Raw genomic sequence first — 14,942 nt, forward strand, 5'->3', positions numbered from 1 at the left:
CACAGCTCCAGTCGTTCCCTGGGTCCTGTCCCTGGTCTGAGAGAGTGAAGATCAGAGCTGCCCCTTGGGAGGAAGCTGCAGACCTTGAGGAGTCTCCCCCAGCCAAGTGCCCTCAGCCGCTTCTCAGCCCCTTCCCCTCCAGACCCTTTCACAGCACAAGATCCCATTTCACTGCAGCAAATCCCACTGACAAGAGTCGAGGCTTCTTCCCAGAGGTGCTCCAGCTTCCAGAAACTATTACCCGTGGAATTCCATCTCTCTATGCCCTGACCCTTGTGTTCCTTTGACAGACGAGCCGCCTACTCCTACAACACCGAGGCTCAGATTTACGCCCCCAGCAGCGCCGCGTCCTATTTCGAAGCGCAGGGAGGAGGAGCTCAGGTGACTACAGCGGCATCCTCTCCTCCTGCCATTCCCTCTCACAACATGGTGGGCATCACCATGGACATTGGGGGAAGTCAGATCCTCTCCGGCTCGGGAGCCTATCTCATTCATGGGGGGCTGGAGAACTCTAGACATTCCCTGTCACACACCTCACGCTCCTCTCCAGCAACGGTATGTAGCCCTGCAGGTGTTGCAGCTCGGGGGCCAAGAATTGTTCCAAGGGAACTGAAATCCTTCAGAAAATAAAACTTCCTGTCATTATCAATGTCTATAACATGCCATAAGTGCAAGAGAGAGAATAGACACTGGCATACTATAGTTTTCCAGTTGGAGTTTGGAATGTCCCTCTTGCTAAGCAGGAACTTGTCAAACTTCCCAGTCACAGAAAATATGCAGCATAAGAGAAAATCCTCTGTGGTCTTGCCTTTTTTTTTTTTTTTTCCCCACAAGCAAAATATTTTGACTTCCCAATTCAACACATTTGTCTCTATATTTTCTACCAAATCTAACATCTGAACATGGGGCTCGGTTTACCCAAAATAATGAAATGTATTTTTAATTATGAAGAGACCTGGAAAATCCTTCATTAACCCAGTGGATAATTAGCACATAAATTTTGTCAAGCTGATCATGCCAAGTGCACAGTGATCAAAAAGTCTTTGTATATATATCTTCTACACCATTGTGTATTCTCTCCCTGCCATATGTTACAGAAAATGTACTTTAGGGGTAATACTGATCAAACAGAAGTGTTTTAAAGCTTCCCCTTTTTTAAAAATCCTGTCTCTCCAGCTGTCAGTGAAGTGCCAGAGTGCTGGAAGCACAGCTATATAGCTGTGTAGGACTGGGGGGTTGTAGATATTCACCCAAAACAGCCTTTCTGCAGTTAGAGGCTCCCAGGGCTTTGATTTGGGAATCTCCCAAAGCAACTGCCAGGAGTGGTGGAAGCTCATTTTGTGGGACATTCCTCACCTTCCTCTCCAGACTTATGTTTGTATGTTTGCATATAAATGTAAATGTAGGTGTAATGCAGTGTGTGGGCCAGAACATAAAATGTGTGAGCAGCGTCACCCAGGGAAAAAAAAAACAGGAGCTGTTTGCTGCTGAGGGCTCTGGAAAATCTGACCTATTAAGTTGTACTTTCATTTCCCACAGAGTTTTAGGATATAAACTCCATGTTTTTTGAAGCATTGTCCCTTGAAAGGTCATAGAATCATAGAATCATAGAATAGATTGGGTTGGAAAAGACCTCCAAGATCATCAAGTCCAACCCCTGATCCAACTCCAAATACTATATCATGGCACTAAGGGCCACGTCCAATCTTTTTTTAAAAACCTCCAGGGATGGTGAATCCACCACCTCTCTGGGTAGGCCGTTCCAATGCCTGATAACCCTCTCTGTAAAGAATTTCTTCCTAACATCTAACCTAAACCTCCCCTGGCAGAGCTTGAGCCCATGTCCCCTTGTCCTATTGTTGGTTGCCTGGGAGAAGAGACCAACCCCCACCTGGCTATAACCTCCCTTCAGGTAGTTGAAGAGAGTGATGAGGTCGCCTCTAAGCCTTCTCTTCTCCAGACTGAACAACCCCAGCTCCCTCAGCCTCTCCTTATAGGACTTGTGCTCCAGTCCCTTCACCAGCCTCGTTGCTCTTCTTTGGACCCGCTCCAGCACCTCAATATCCTTCCTGAACTGAGGGGCCCAGAGCTGAACACAATACTCCAGGTGTGACCTCACCAATGCAGAGTACAGGGGAAGGATCACTTCCCTGCTCCTGCTGGCCACACTGTTCTTGATGCAGGCCAGGATGCCATTGGCCTTCTTGGCCACCTGAGCACACTGCTGGCTCATGTTCAGCCTCCTGTCGATCAGCACCCCCAGGTCCCTTTCCGCCTGGCTGCTCTCTAGCCACTCTGTGCCCAGCCTGTAGCGCTGCAGGGGGTTGTTGTGGCCAAAGTGCAGGACCCGGCACTTGGCCTTGTTGAACTTCATTCCATTGGAGTCAGCCCATCTCTCCAGTCTATCCAGATCCCTCTGCAGAGCCCTCCTGCCTTCCGGCAGGTCGACACTCCCTCCCAATTTGGTGTCATCAGCAAATTTGCTGATGATGGACTCAATCCCCTCATCTAAATCATCGATAAAGATGTTAAAAAGGACTGGGCCCAGCACTGACCCCTGGGGAACACCACTGGTGACCGGTCGCCAATTGGATGCAGCTCCGTTCACCAGCACTCTCTGGGCCCGGCCCTTGAGCCAGTTCCTGACCCAGCACAGAGTGCCCCTGTCCAAGCCGTGGGCTGCCAGCTTTTCCAGGTCCTCTTGATCCTGGAGTAAATGTGCTCTGCCTTAGGTAGAAATAGGGGAAAAGTCCTTAGTTTGGTTGGAAGAGAAAATTACGGATGCCGGGTTAGCTGGGATTCAGTTCTTGGATGAGAATTGTGTGAGGGTGTGTATTTTAACTGTTCATAGTTAAAAATTAGCATTGAACCATTTGATTTTTGCTCAAGCATGTTATTTGGAAGGAAGTGGCTGCTGATCTTGTCACCTGTGTGGGACTGCGTCTTGCAAAGCTGCACAACATCACTCTTGGGTTTTGGGGTTCTTGTTGTTTGGGTTTTTTTTTCTTTTCCATGGTGATGGGCACGGTGTAAAAAGCCCAAATAGAAAATGTATCAACAGATATGTCCCATGCACAGATTTTTTGTGCAGTCATATGAAGTAAGGCTGTTCAGTAAAAAACATGAAATATTAGGAAGTGACTTTTATGGAAAGTCACTTTATCTGAGATAAATTCCCTCTGTTTCATGTAGGGATGAGCTTTCTGAAGGTGTTTTAACACCAAATGTCTGTGGAGGGGCTGAAGAAGGTGGAATAGTGCCTGGCAGACAGTCCAGGGATGTGTCTGTGTGTGGCTTTCAGTTCTTCCAGCACAGTCTAGGGCTGGAGTGGGATAGAGCAGAACCACGATAACTGCTTGGAATTCCACATAATCATGGAATCATTGGGTTTGGGTTGGAAGGGACCTTAAAGATCATCCAGTTCCACTCCCTGCCATGAGCAGGGACACCTTCCACTAGCCCAGGTTGCTCCAAGCCTCGTCCAACCTGGCCTTGGACACTCCCAGGGATGGGGCAGCTTCTCCAGACACCCCTAATAAATGTGGGTGGCTTAAGGAGAGCAGGGACTGAATGAAATCAATGGGCATTATTTTTCATTGCAATGTCCTGCCTAAACAGGGAATGGGAAAGGCTGGTGTTAAAGAGACCTGGCAAAATGTGGTGGGGCAGGATTAGAAGCGTTGTGGAGAGAAAGGAAAGTAGAGCTCCTGCAGATGGTCTTTGCATGTGGCCTTGGGGTGCGGTGCAGAGGGGATGGATGTCACAGTGGTCAGTGGAGGGAGGGCTGGGCAACATGGGAGGCAGCAGCCAGGAATGAGGAAAGAGAGGGATTAGAGTTGGGTGGAGAATGGGATGTTGAGGGCTTGGGGCAGAGCTGGCGCCAAGACCTCAAAAGCCAGGTCTTTCCAGAGGAGACAAGATATTTCCAGAAGAGACCGGGAACAGGGGAGTGCTTCAGAATTATCAATGGCCTAAGAGCTACCTCAGGAGGTTGAGGGATGTTTGGTAGAGGTTGTATGTACACTAAAAAAAAAAAATCTTCAAATATTTAAAGAAAGCTGTCTTCTATATCTGCTGGAATAATGATGTTCTGCTCCATCTGAACAGCACATGGAACAGCCCTGTTCAGCGTCTGTGCCAACACAGCACTATTAATCTTCACCTAAATTAGTCTGTAGCAAGAGAGGAAATCCTTGAAACATCCCATAAGTGGGTCCTCAGAGCTCCTCACCTTCCTGCAGGGCTGTTTAAGAGCATTTAGAGTTTTCCCTGTAATATTTTTTTCTGCAAATGCAAGGTGTCCGTTTGTATGAGACACTCACCAAAAAGGAGCAGGCAGTGTTTTTGTGCCTGTATAACAGGGGTTGCTCAACCAGTTCGAGGAGAGGAAGGAAACGGGGTCTCCCTCTAGCACTGACTCATTTCCTGAAGGCTGTGTCAGCAATCAGGCCTTGGTTCCTCCTGGCACACCAGTGTGTGAGAGTGTTCTCAACGAAAAAGCTGGGCTTAGACTGACCCAATTGAATTGGCTGTGTTGAATTGGCTGATAACATCTTGAGAAGTGCCACTGTGGAGGCACTTTGGCGTGGAAACCAAGGGACCTGTGCTTGGACAGTGTCATGTTCAGACCTGGATATGGCACAGAGCTTGACTTTGGTTCTTGGATGTTACTTGAGAAGTTGGATCTGATTTGTTCTGCTCTCCCACCTTTCTGGCAAAGCTTGGGTTTGTAAATGTCTGGTTTATCTCAACCTTTATCTTCCCCATGCAATGAGTCAGTGCAGACTGTGAATGTGGGAAGGAGGCCATGGACAGACCATCTGCATGTGCATGTGCCCACAGAGGAGATGTGTGTTAAATGAGGAGAGATGCTAGAGATAGTTCTTCTGGCTGATATGTGCTACCTTGTCCTGCCTGCACTAACAGGTCATGGATAACAGGGGTTTGAGAACATCCACTGGAAGGAAACAGGAGGTTCTGCTCCTGGCAGTCCCTTAATGTGGGTTTCTTTGGAGGTTTGAGGGGGTTATTTTATTTCCTCACTTGCCAAAACCCTCAAGAGGAGCACTGGGGCTCTGGGATCAGCAGCTGCCTCTAAGAAGTTTACCAGAGTTTGTCAAGGGAGTCCCAGGAGCAGAAAGGAGAAGACAAGACTAAAAGGGTCCAGGAGAGGGTTGGGGCACAAGGCAGCAGCCACAGCTGGGATAAAGGTAGAATGGGAGCCACACAGAGGGAACGAGGAGGCTCTTGAGGGGCCAGAAGGCCTTACCTTGGCTCCTCTGAGTTCAGTAGCATCAAGATGTGCCATCCTGTCTTCTGGGGAAGAGCACATTTAATCAAAACCCGGCTTCTTCCTGCAGAGTCCCTTTGCAGTTCTCCTCAATGTCAGAGGGCCCTTATCCATTCCAGCTCATACCCTCTCTGTGTCAGCCCTCTTTGCACCCGTTTTATTGAGGGGTTTTTTTTAGTTTTTGACAAAATATTAAGAGGTTAATAACCAAACTAATTCCTGTCAGTTCTCCTTAAGAGGCAAAACTCTGCAGCAAGTCTTTGTCCTAGTGCAGTGGATCTGTGTGGTGATAGTTTGGTCTCAGCAGGAAGGGGAAAGGAGAAGGAAAATTGCTTTTTTTAGAAATGGACAATGCTTTTAGTGGAAGATAAACTCCCCTGGTCTTGCTCTGTCACCCCCGTGGTGGTTCTTGCTGTGTGTCCATTTGCATGTCCCAGTAACGCCTCTGCAGCTTCATCCAGACGGACTATGCTCATCTGTTTGCCTCTTTTTCACAAGCTTTTTGATATAAAACATTAATCATTCAAATATTAATAAAGACGTAATAATCCTGGCTGTTGCTAACTATCTGATTTCCTTTCTTTTTCTTTTTTTTCCTTTTTTTTTTTTTTTTGTTTTCCTGTGCACATTTTCTTTAGCTTGAAATGGCGATTGAAAACCTACAAAAAAGTGAAGGGATTACATCACACAAAAGCAGTTTGCTCAACAGCCATGTAAGTTATGATCAGAATTTACAACCTTTTCCCTGCTTTGGTGGGAGAATTATTTGTAGCCCTTTGGTGTATTCAACAGCACAAGTCCCTCAAAGCAGCCTATGATTGAGCTGTGCTGCCCAAAACAGCCCATTCCCAAGGAAAAAGAGTCTGCAAAAAGTGCCCTGGTGATAATGTTTGTTGCTGAGATGCTCTGGAGTCTGTTAACTGCCTCTGACTTTATTTATTTCATCTGCCGTGCAATGGAAATTGCTCACAATTAGATAAACACATTTGAGGAAGTTCATTCACTGAAACTGAAAAATGGCTGGAAAATCACATGTAAATCTGCAGTGATGACTCGGTGTGAATGGTGACAGATACCAAATATCCCTCAGACAGCACAAACCAAAAGCCTGCTCCTGTGAATGCCTTTATTCCCTCTCTCTGTGCCTCAGGAAGCCCATTCCTGTTACAATGCTGTGCTAAATCCATGTGCTTGCCCTCCCTCTCTGCACTGTGCCAACAATTTCCCTGCTTTGTGTGGAATTCGCACTGTTCTGGACCTTTGTATCCTGGTTTGTGGCTCCCATGCAGTAACACTGAGCAGTGAGCACATGCCTGGGTGAAATTTGAAGGGTTCAGTTCAAGTCACATTGAAGTCGTTGGACTTGCCTGGACTTTGCTGTGTTTGGATTAAGCTCAAGCATGTCCTGCACTGATAAATCACAGTGCAGAGAGTGGTGCTTCTTTATTCTAACAGATTTCCTTTGGCTTTGTATTTGGGGTCAGATTTGTTGTCATTTTTAGGTCCTGAAAAACAACCCCAACTTTGGCTTCTTCATTGCGGAGAAATAGCCTGAGAAAACAAAAGGAGTATTAAACCAGTCCGATTCTCCTAAGCTGATGTCAAACTCCAGGCCAGGGCTCCTGGGTGAGCTCAATCCTTATTTCAGCTGGTGGACACTGAAGGTTTCTGGTGGTCGTTGGGGAAAAACAAACCTGCAGGGTCAGGCTGGTGGTTCCCGTTCTGAGCATCCCTGTGCATCCCTCCCATCCCACGCTCGCCTGCCCATGCCAAGAGTGCTGTGCAGGTTCATCCAAGGATCGTGTTGTTCTACAGGATTTTTCTTGTTTCTCCCAGTACAGAGCAGGATGGGTGGGTCATGGTGTGGTGTTGAAGGAGGTTTGAAAAAATCCAGGAAAAGGGCAGAGGAAAGAAAGCAAAGATCTCATCTGACCACAGGCTGCACAGGATGGAGCTGGAGCCCGATCCAGCCTCTGATCAGACCTTCCCCACCCTTGTCTTGCAGGGTAGAAGTACAGAACTCAATGTCCCTCTTCTGAGGGCACAATTCATGCTTTGGCATGAGGTTTAAGTGCTCTTAGAAGCTTTAAAGCAAACAAACTGCTTCCTGAACATGTGTGGACATATCCACTCTCCTCTTGTCCCCACTGACGGTGCTGCTCCAGGACAGACACCCCGGGCTGGGGTGGGGCATTCCCTCTGTCAGGGCACAGAGCCTGAGCTGAGGAAACTTGCTGTCTCATGGACCCCCAGTGTCTTCGCTCTGCCTTTCCAGAGCATGGAGCGATGTTTGTGGACACATGGGAACATAATAATATATTATAATAATACACAGTGTCTGTAGGATATGCAGCACACTGAAGAACCAGACCAGGCAGACTTTGGTTCCAGAGAATTTTGGTGCCATTCAGGGGAGGTTCTTCCCCCAGAGTGTGGTTGGGCACTGATCAGGCTCCCCAGGGCAGTGGGCACAGCCCCAAGGCTGCCAGAGCTCCAGGAGGGTTTGGATGATCCTCTGGGGCACAGGGTGTGACTCTTGGGGGTGGACCTGTGCAGGGCCAGGAGTTGGACTGGATGATCCTTGTAGGTCCCTTCCAACTTGGCATATTCTGTGATTCTGTGATTGCCCAGGGAGGCTCTGCAGCCTCTGCCTGGGGAGGTTCTAAGAACTCGTCTGAGGGACCTGAGCTCCCATGAAAGTAAGCCCTAATCTGAGTAGGAGGCTGGACTGGAATCACAGACTGGTTTGGGTTGGAAGGGACCTTAAAGCCCGTTTCATTCCAACACCCTGCCATGGGCAGGGACACCTTTCACTAGACCACGGTGCTCAGAGCTCCATCCAGCCTGGCCTTGGATGTTCCCAGGGATGGGGCAGCCACCACCTGGAGACTGGAGATCCCAGAGCTGTCTCCCAGTGCAGGGTGTGGGACATCCCAGTGAGCAGCAGCACTGAACCTCTCGGTGCATCTTTCCCAGCATGTGCTGTGGTACAAGGGATGTTTCAGTTCCCACTTCTTCCTGGTAAAAAAAGAAAACAGAACACCAGACAGAGGATTCCCCATCCCAAATTCCACATGCCTGACACATGAGATTGTCAGGCTTGTGCAGGAGGACCAGAGTGAAGCAGCAGGTGACTGATTTGTCAAGGCTGAAAGCAAATTCCAGCTTGACCAAAGCAACAGGAAGTGGGGAGATGATGCTAATTGCACTTAATTGTGACTTAATTGCTTTGAGCCTTAAGGCTGCAGAATTTTTCATTCTGTTCTGTCCCTCATTTTAAATTGGTCATTTTGCACATGTGTACATTGTTGGGATAATGGTTTATTTCCTGCCATCAGCAGATGTTTCATGCCAGAAATCTCTGTTTGTTTGGTTTTTTTTTAAAGAGAGGACAATTAAAGGTATCTCAATCAAGAGGTAATTTTTTACACAATACCTTTTAACCAAAATCAAGGTGAAATGGAGCCACACTTGATAACTTAATTTGGCTTAAAAACTCTCCGAGAGGTTATTTAAGAGCACTTGAAATCTCAAGCATGGAAGGTGAAGCTCATGCTGATACTCAGAGACACGGGATGTTTCTGATGGAATCATGTCACTGTGTGACTGGAACTGAGTGACCCAGAGTCCCAAGGTCAGAGAATTATTTAATTGCCAGTTATGAACTTGCAGATGATGCAAAGAAATTGGAGAAAAATTGCTACAATTTTTATACATGAGTGCCTAAAGCTGGAGTAGTTGGATGCTGTAACCTGCCTGAGGCCCTGTGGCTCCTGGATATCTGTAGCACTTGTAGGATTAGGGGGACAATGTAGTTTTTCCTCGCCGGCTGTAGAATGAAATACCAAAAACCACAAAATAAACCCAAAAAAACCCTATTGGAATTCTTTCCTGGGGGTAAATGGCTCCATCCTAACTCTGAGCTGCACTGAACCTGGATTTAGAACCTGCTGCTCATAGTCTCAGCTAAAAACACCTGAAATATGAACCACAAATTGTTGTTTATTGGGGGTTTTTTGTATTTTCTAGAAATATCCATAAGAGCCTCTTCAAACCTGGACCTTAAAAAAAAAGTGTGTTGATTTTCTCAGCCAACAACACGTATGGTTTCTTCCATCCTTAACAAGCCATCCTTGGATCAAACAAGGATGAGGTTTTTGCTCAAGATTTTAAAGGAAAACAAACAGAAGAAATAAAGTTAAAGTAGAAATGAAAATTAAATGTTCCCCTGCAGTGCCTGTAACAAACACAGCAGCATATGGCTGCAGAGAGATTTTATTGGAACCTGATTGTGGCATAAACAAAACTGGAGAATACCTTATTGTCACACAAAATTCAGAAAATAAACAGAATAAGGGATACAAATGGAGAGAATCTTTAGTATTCTCATTTTAAGTGCTTGAATTTGTTGTTACTATGCAGGAAAAGCAAAAATCATGTTTGGAAAATTATTTCTCTTCTGACAGATTTCTGTTTCAAGCTCTTTTGTGCCTTTCACAATAGATTTCTAATTCAACAGTGGGAATTCATATTGTGAAACTCTGTAATGTTTAAAGGAATATAAAAAGACATTTGCAGGAAGATGAAGGAAATCTTCTAGAAATATCGGGGATTAGAATAAGAATGCCCGGGGTTAATTTAAATCAGAGAGTTTTACTTATACATGAATTTTTCCATAGTAGTGCAACTTTTATATGTCTTTTCAGGCTTAAGGTTTAGGCAATAAATTGCTGGTACACATTAAGTATCTGCCATAGGATAAATAAAATAAATGGTTTAAAAATTTCAAAGAACCTTAGTAATTAATCTTTTAAATACAGGGGATGGGCCAAAATTAGCACAGATTTGGGCTACTTAAAACTGAGTTCCTGCTGATCTTTTTTGCCAAAACCACTGGGCTCCACTTTTGTTAGAGAAAGCTGAGAGGGTGGAGGTGGCTCAGGACTACAGGAAGACTTTTGGGGCTTTCAGGGATGTCTCTTCTGCAGATGAGAGCACAAAGGATCATTAGGGATCATTAGCAAAGACCATCTCTTAGAACTCTGGGGTTTGGAGGTCAGAATGATCTTTGTGGAAGATCAAAGAGTGTCTCAGGTGATGAGGAAAGGTGGGAGGGTGACAAGTAGCTCTGTAAAAAGCAGGACAGAGGTGAAAATGGCCAATGGTTTTTCTTCTTCCAGCTGTGGCAGCCCCTGCTCTGCTCCAAAGGCCACCAGAACTGGTGGATCCAGTCACTGGAACTTGTGGTTGGTTTGAATCAAACCCAACTAATGAATCACAGAATTCCAGAATGGTTTGGGTTGGAAGGGACCTTAAAAATCACCTTGTTCCACCCCCTACCGTGGGCAGGGACACCTCCCGCTAGCCCAGGTTGCTCCAAGCTCCGTCCAGCCTGGCCTTGGACACTTGCAGGGATGGGGCAGCCACAGCTTCTTTGGACAACCTGTGCCAGGGCCTCCCCACCCTCACAGGGAAGAATTTCTTTCCAATCTCCTATCTAACCCTGCCCTCTGGCAGTGGGAAGCCATTTCCCATTGTCTTGTTCCTCCAGGCTGTTGTCAAAAGTTCCTCTCCAGCTCTCCTGGAGCCCCTTCAGACACTGGAAGGAGCTTTGAGGTCTCACTCAGCCTTCTCCAGGCTGAATGAAATAGTTTTTACTGCAGAGCTTTGGATTCAGCTCATTCTGTGCAGCAGCAGTTTAAATTTGGATCTGTGAATGAGCCCCACAGCACACTCAGTCAAGGTGCTGAAAAGCCTTTGTGTGAGAGCAAAGTGGGATATGAAACACAGAAACTGAAAATAACTCACTGGAGTGAGGTGTCATCACACAGCTCAGGTTGTATTTTCACAGAGTTAATGATAGAAAACTCCAGTCTCGTGGTGAATTGGGACCCTGAAGTTTCATCAAGAGAAAAATGGGAGAAAAGAGATGAAAACTGGAGTAGGAGTGGAGAGGACCTGAGCGTGGGCCAACGTGTAATCCATGTGCCTGGTCAAATCCTACTGATTTCTAGATTAAGTCTGTGCTTAATTCTAAAATCTACTGGAACTATTAGTTGTAAAGAGATGGTGTGGCTGATATTTTGGCATCCACAACCTGAGTGTTTTTGCCACTGATCTGGTGGGAATGCAGCTGGTTCTGGGGGAGCTGTGCCTCCCACACAGGCAGGGATGGAGGTCTGGGCAGAGAGGGAAGCCTGGAAAATGTTAATCCCAAACATCCCTTGGGACAGTGAAAGGACTCTTACCAACACTGTAGATATTAGTCCATTTGTACATCTAGTTTCTTCCCAAATTCCCTTAATATAACACTTATTCCATTGATGCTGAAGTCATTTAATCAATTAAAGAAGATTGGAGGCTTTGTCTTTTTGCATTTTCATTCCTGTGCTGACACAGTGACCAGGACCTGCCCTTTCAGACTGTCTAGGCATAAATAATTTATATTAAATGCAGATTTTAATCAACAGAAATGTCAGAAGTTCAGATAGTAAATTCTGCAAACTAGATGGATCCCCTCAGATTTTTAAGGGAGCAGTTGCAGACATGCCAAGCTTCAAATTAATAAAGACTTTGCAGCAGATTTGATGACTCTAAAATTTATTCCTCTTAGGCAGTATCTTAAAATCTTTTTTCTTGGAAGTACGAGTTCTTACAGCTTTATTTTGGCTCTGCAGGAATTCAGCTGAACCCCAGGTGGACACTGAGTTGGCAGGAGGGGTGTGTTTAATGCAAGAAGTGACAGCACTTTTGTTTGGGTTGTTACCTTTGGGCTGGGGGTTTTGCAACCATAAAAAATGATCAATTATAACTTATAAATTATTATAAGTTATGTAAATTAATTTGTATAAAATTAATTTGTATAAATTAAAAACTCAGCATTAAGTTCTCCTGAACTCCTAAAGTCTGACGGGCTTTCTGGATGTTTGAGAGTAGGCTCTGTTTGACGCAGCCCATTTCAGCCCTCTTTAGACTTCCATATTATCTGTTTTTCCATACATAAAGCTCCAGTGGTTGTTGGATAACTATGAGACAGCAGAAGGTGTCAGCCTTCCCAGGAGCTCCCTGTACAACCATTACCTGAGGCACTGCCAGGAGCACAAACTGGATCCAGTGAACGCTGCTTCCTTTGGGAAACTCATCCGCTCTGTGTTCATGGGGCTGAGGACCCGGCGCCTGGGAACCAGGTTGGTAGGAATCTACACCGAAATAAGAAAAAAAGCCTTCCTGCAACTTCTCTCAGGTGTTCTAAGAACCTACTGAGCATCATTTAGCAGGCACAGGTCATTTTGAGATCTACAGATACAACCAGCCATGATCGTGTGGGATAATAACCTTTATTTGAATTGAGGCTTCTTCTCATCTCTTTAGTATCTCATTTTCTGAGAGAACAGCTGGAGCTGTGCCAGGGGGGTTGGGATGGATCTCAGGGAAAGGTTCTTCCCCCACAGGGTGCTGGGGCACTGCCCAGGCTCCCCAGGGCAGTGGGCACGGCCCCAAGGCTGCCAGAGCTCCAGGAGCGTTTGGACAACGCTCTGAGGGACAGGGTGGGATTGTTGGGGTGTCTGTGCAGGGCCAGGAGTTGATCCTGGTGGGTCCCTTCAAGCTCAGCATATACTGTGATTCTGTGTTGTCTGAAAAAGAGGAGGTAATTCACCCAAATTCTGGTTCAGTGAAGCCGTTTCTCCCTTTGAGTCCAGTAAAGATCCTTTGTAACAGAATCTTTGATGCAGACAAGCTGTTGAAGTTGTAAATGGTTTATTTCTGAAATCCCCAAAGCATCAGGCTGAATCTTGTGAGAGGATTTTTTTCTTTTAAAACATCAAAGATCCATGGGATGTTACAACAAAAGCATAGCATGGGAAATACACACACAGATGTGTCCTTCAAGGGAGCATCCAGAGCTTCTGCACAGCTGAGTGTGCATTTTATCCCAGCTTAGTATATAAAAAAATAGGTAATGTCCTAGAGAAAAAGTGGTTTCTCTGATTGTGTAAGATTTTATAATAAAAATTCAAGCTTAGATATTTGGGCTTCTAAAGGAGAACAAAACCAGATATGTCCAGGGCATTGCACAGCTGGAATGTGGAGGCAACAGTTGTAGGAAGAGCAGTTTGGATTTCTATAGATTGGGTCAAGTGCAAGAGCTATGAAATAATTTCCTTAGATGAGCAAAATTCTTTCATTCCATCAAGAATTAAAGAAAAAACAAGCAAGCAAAAAACCCACTTAAAATTGCAAATGAGCAGGTTGGGAAGGAGATAGTGAACCTAAATAAGTATGGAAAGAGCTGTCCACCATTATTTTCTAATTTATTATAATTTTAGATTATAAAGGCATCTTTTATTTAATTTGCAGGCACTTAAAATCACTTAAGACAGGGCTGAACATGTAGTGTCTGTAAAACCCTTTTTTGCACTGACTGAACAATTGAACTGGCCCTTGAAAAGGGAAGATTCCCCCAACAAAAGAAGTTGGGACAAATAGTCCTCTCTTAAATTTCTCTAATTTCACTGGGATTGAAAAATTCCAGTTTGGTGGAAAAACTTCAGCTGACACGTCTCTCTAATGTGATGGAATCACATTCTGCTAAGGAGCATCACAGCAGCAAAGGAGAAAGAATTTCAGCCCCCTGTGCTTGCAGAAACCTTCCAGTTTTTCCAAAACCTTCATAAATGAGCAGTTCCAGGAACAAAACCACATCAAAGCCTGTTGCTGTGAAAGTTATGGCACCACAGAGACATTTTTCTTATCATAGTTTTCTGTCCAGTCAGGCTTGTTTTATCCAAGCTTAGATAAAGATGGAGGTTTGTTTTTATGGAAAAAACAAATCCTTAAACCCTAATCAAATAGCAGAGTGTCCCCTGTGGGCTCTCTGTCATTCTGTTTAATAACACTTTGTATTGTAACTTTTGCCTGCTCTTTCCCAGTTACCATGGAACAAACCTGGCTGGGTTTAAACGTGGATGTCCCTGAGTTTGGCCACACGTGGGCTTAAATTTTCTAAGGGGTGATGGCATTTATTAGTTCATGACTTCAGCCACTGAAATTGCTGCCTGAAGCTGGGAATATTGTCAAAACAACCTAAATTGCAGGGCCACTTACAATGTCGTTGATACTTCCAGGGGGAACTCCAAATATCACTATTATGGGATCCGCCTAAAGCCGGAGTCTCCGCTGAACCGTCTGCAGGAGGATGCCCAGTACATGGCCATGAGGCAGCAGCCCATCCATCAGAAGCAAAGGTAAGTGCTCCCAGGGCCTTCCCAAAGAGCTCAGCAGTCCAAATCCTGGGAATTGGTTTTGCTTGGGGCAAAGGGGGAGAGTGATGAGCTTGAGTTCAAACCCAAATGTTCCTTGGAGCAGTGGGAGGGTCCAAAACCAATTCCAGTCGATGCCCCATTCCTGGAAATATTCAAGGTGAGGTTGGATGGGGCTTTGAGCAACCTGGTCTAGTTGAAGATTTTCCGGCTCACTAGATGGCCTTTAAAGGACTACATGGCCTTTAAAGGCCTGTTCCAACCCAAACTATTCTGGAATTCCATGGAATGGCATTTATCTCCCTAATCTGTTTGCCAGCACTGTAAGTGCCACCTTTCCCAGCATGCCTGTAGCCAGGCTGGTTCAGGATCTCAGCTATGGAGTTCTTGTG

At 45.5% G+C, this 14,942-nt stretch overlaps 1 protein-coding gene across 7 annotated transcripts in view; it reads left to right on the forward strand.

Annotated features, from left to right (window-relative positions):
• The window catches only part of RFX2 (regulatory factor X2), a 66,051-nt gene that overhangs the window by 39,520 nt on the left and 11,589 nt on the right, over positions 1-14,942 (forward strand). For 4 of the 7 annotated variants that reach the window (XM_027668123.1, XM_027668125.1, XM_027668127.1 and 1 more), the window contains exons 5-8: positions 291-555; positions 5,929-6,003; positions 12,296-12,477; positions 14,416-14,535. In XM_027668123.1, coding sequence (XP_027523924.1) covers positions 291-555; positions 5,929-6,003; positions 12,296-12,477; positions 14,416-14,535 — 642 coding nt within the window. The remainder of the gene's footprint in view (positions 1-290; positions 556-5,928; positions 6,004-12,295; positions 12,478-14,415; positions 14,536-14,942) is intronic. The other 3 variants (XM_027668129.1, XM_027668128.1, XM_027668130.1) reach the window with 3 other exon arrangements.

This window comes from Corapipo altera, unplaced genomic scaffold, assembly GCF_003945725.1.
Source record: "Corapipo altera isolate COAL_440 unplaced genomic scaffold, ASM394572v1 108, whole genome shotgun sequence".
NCBI lineage: Eukaryota > Metazoa > Chordata > Aves > Passeriformes > Pipridae > Corapipo > Corapipo altera.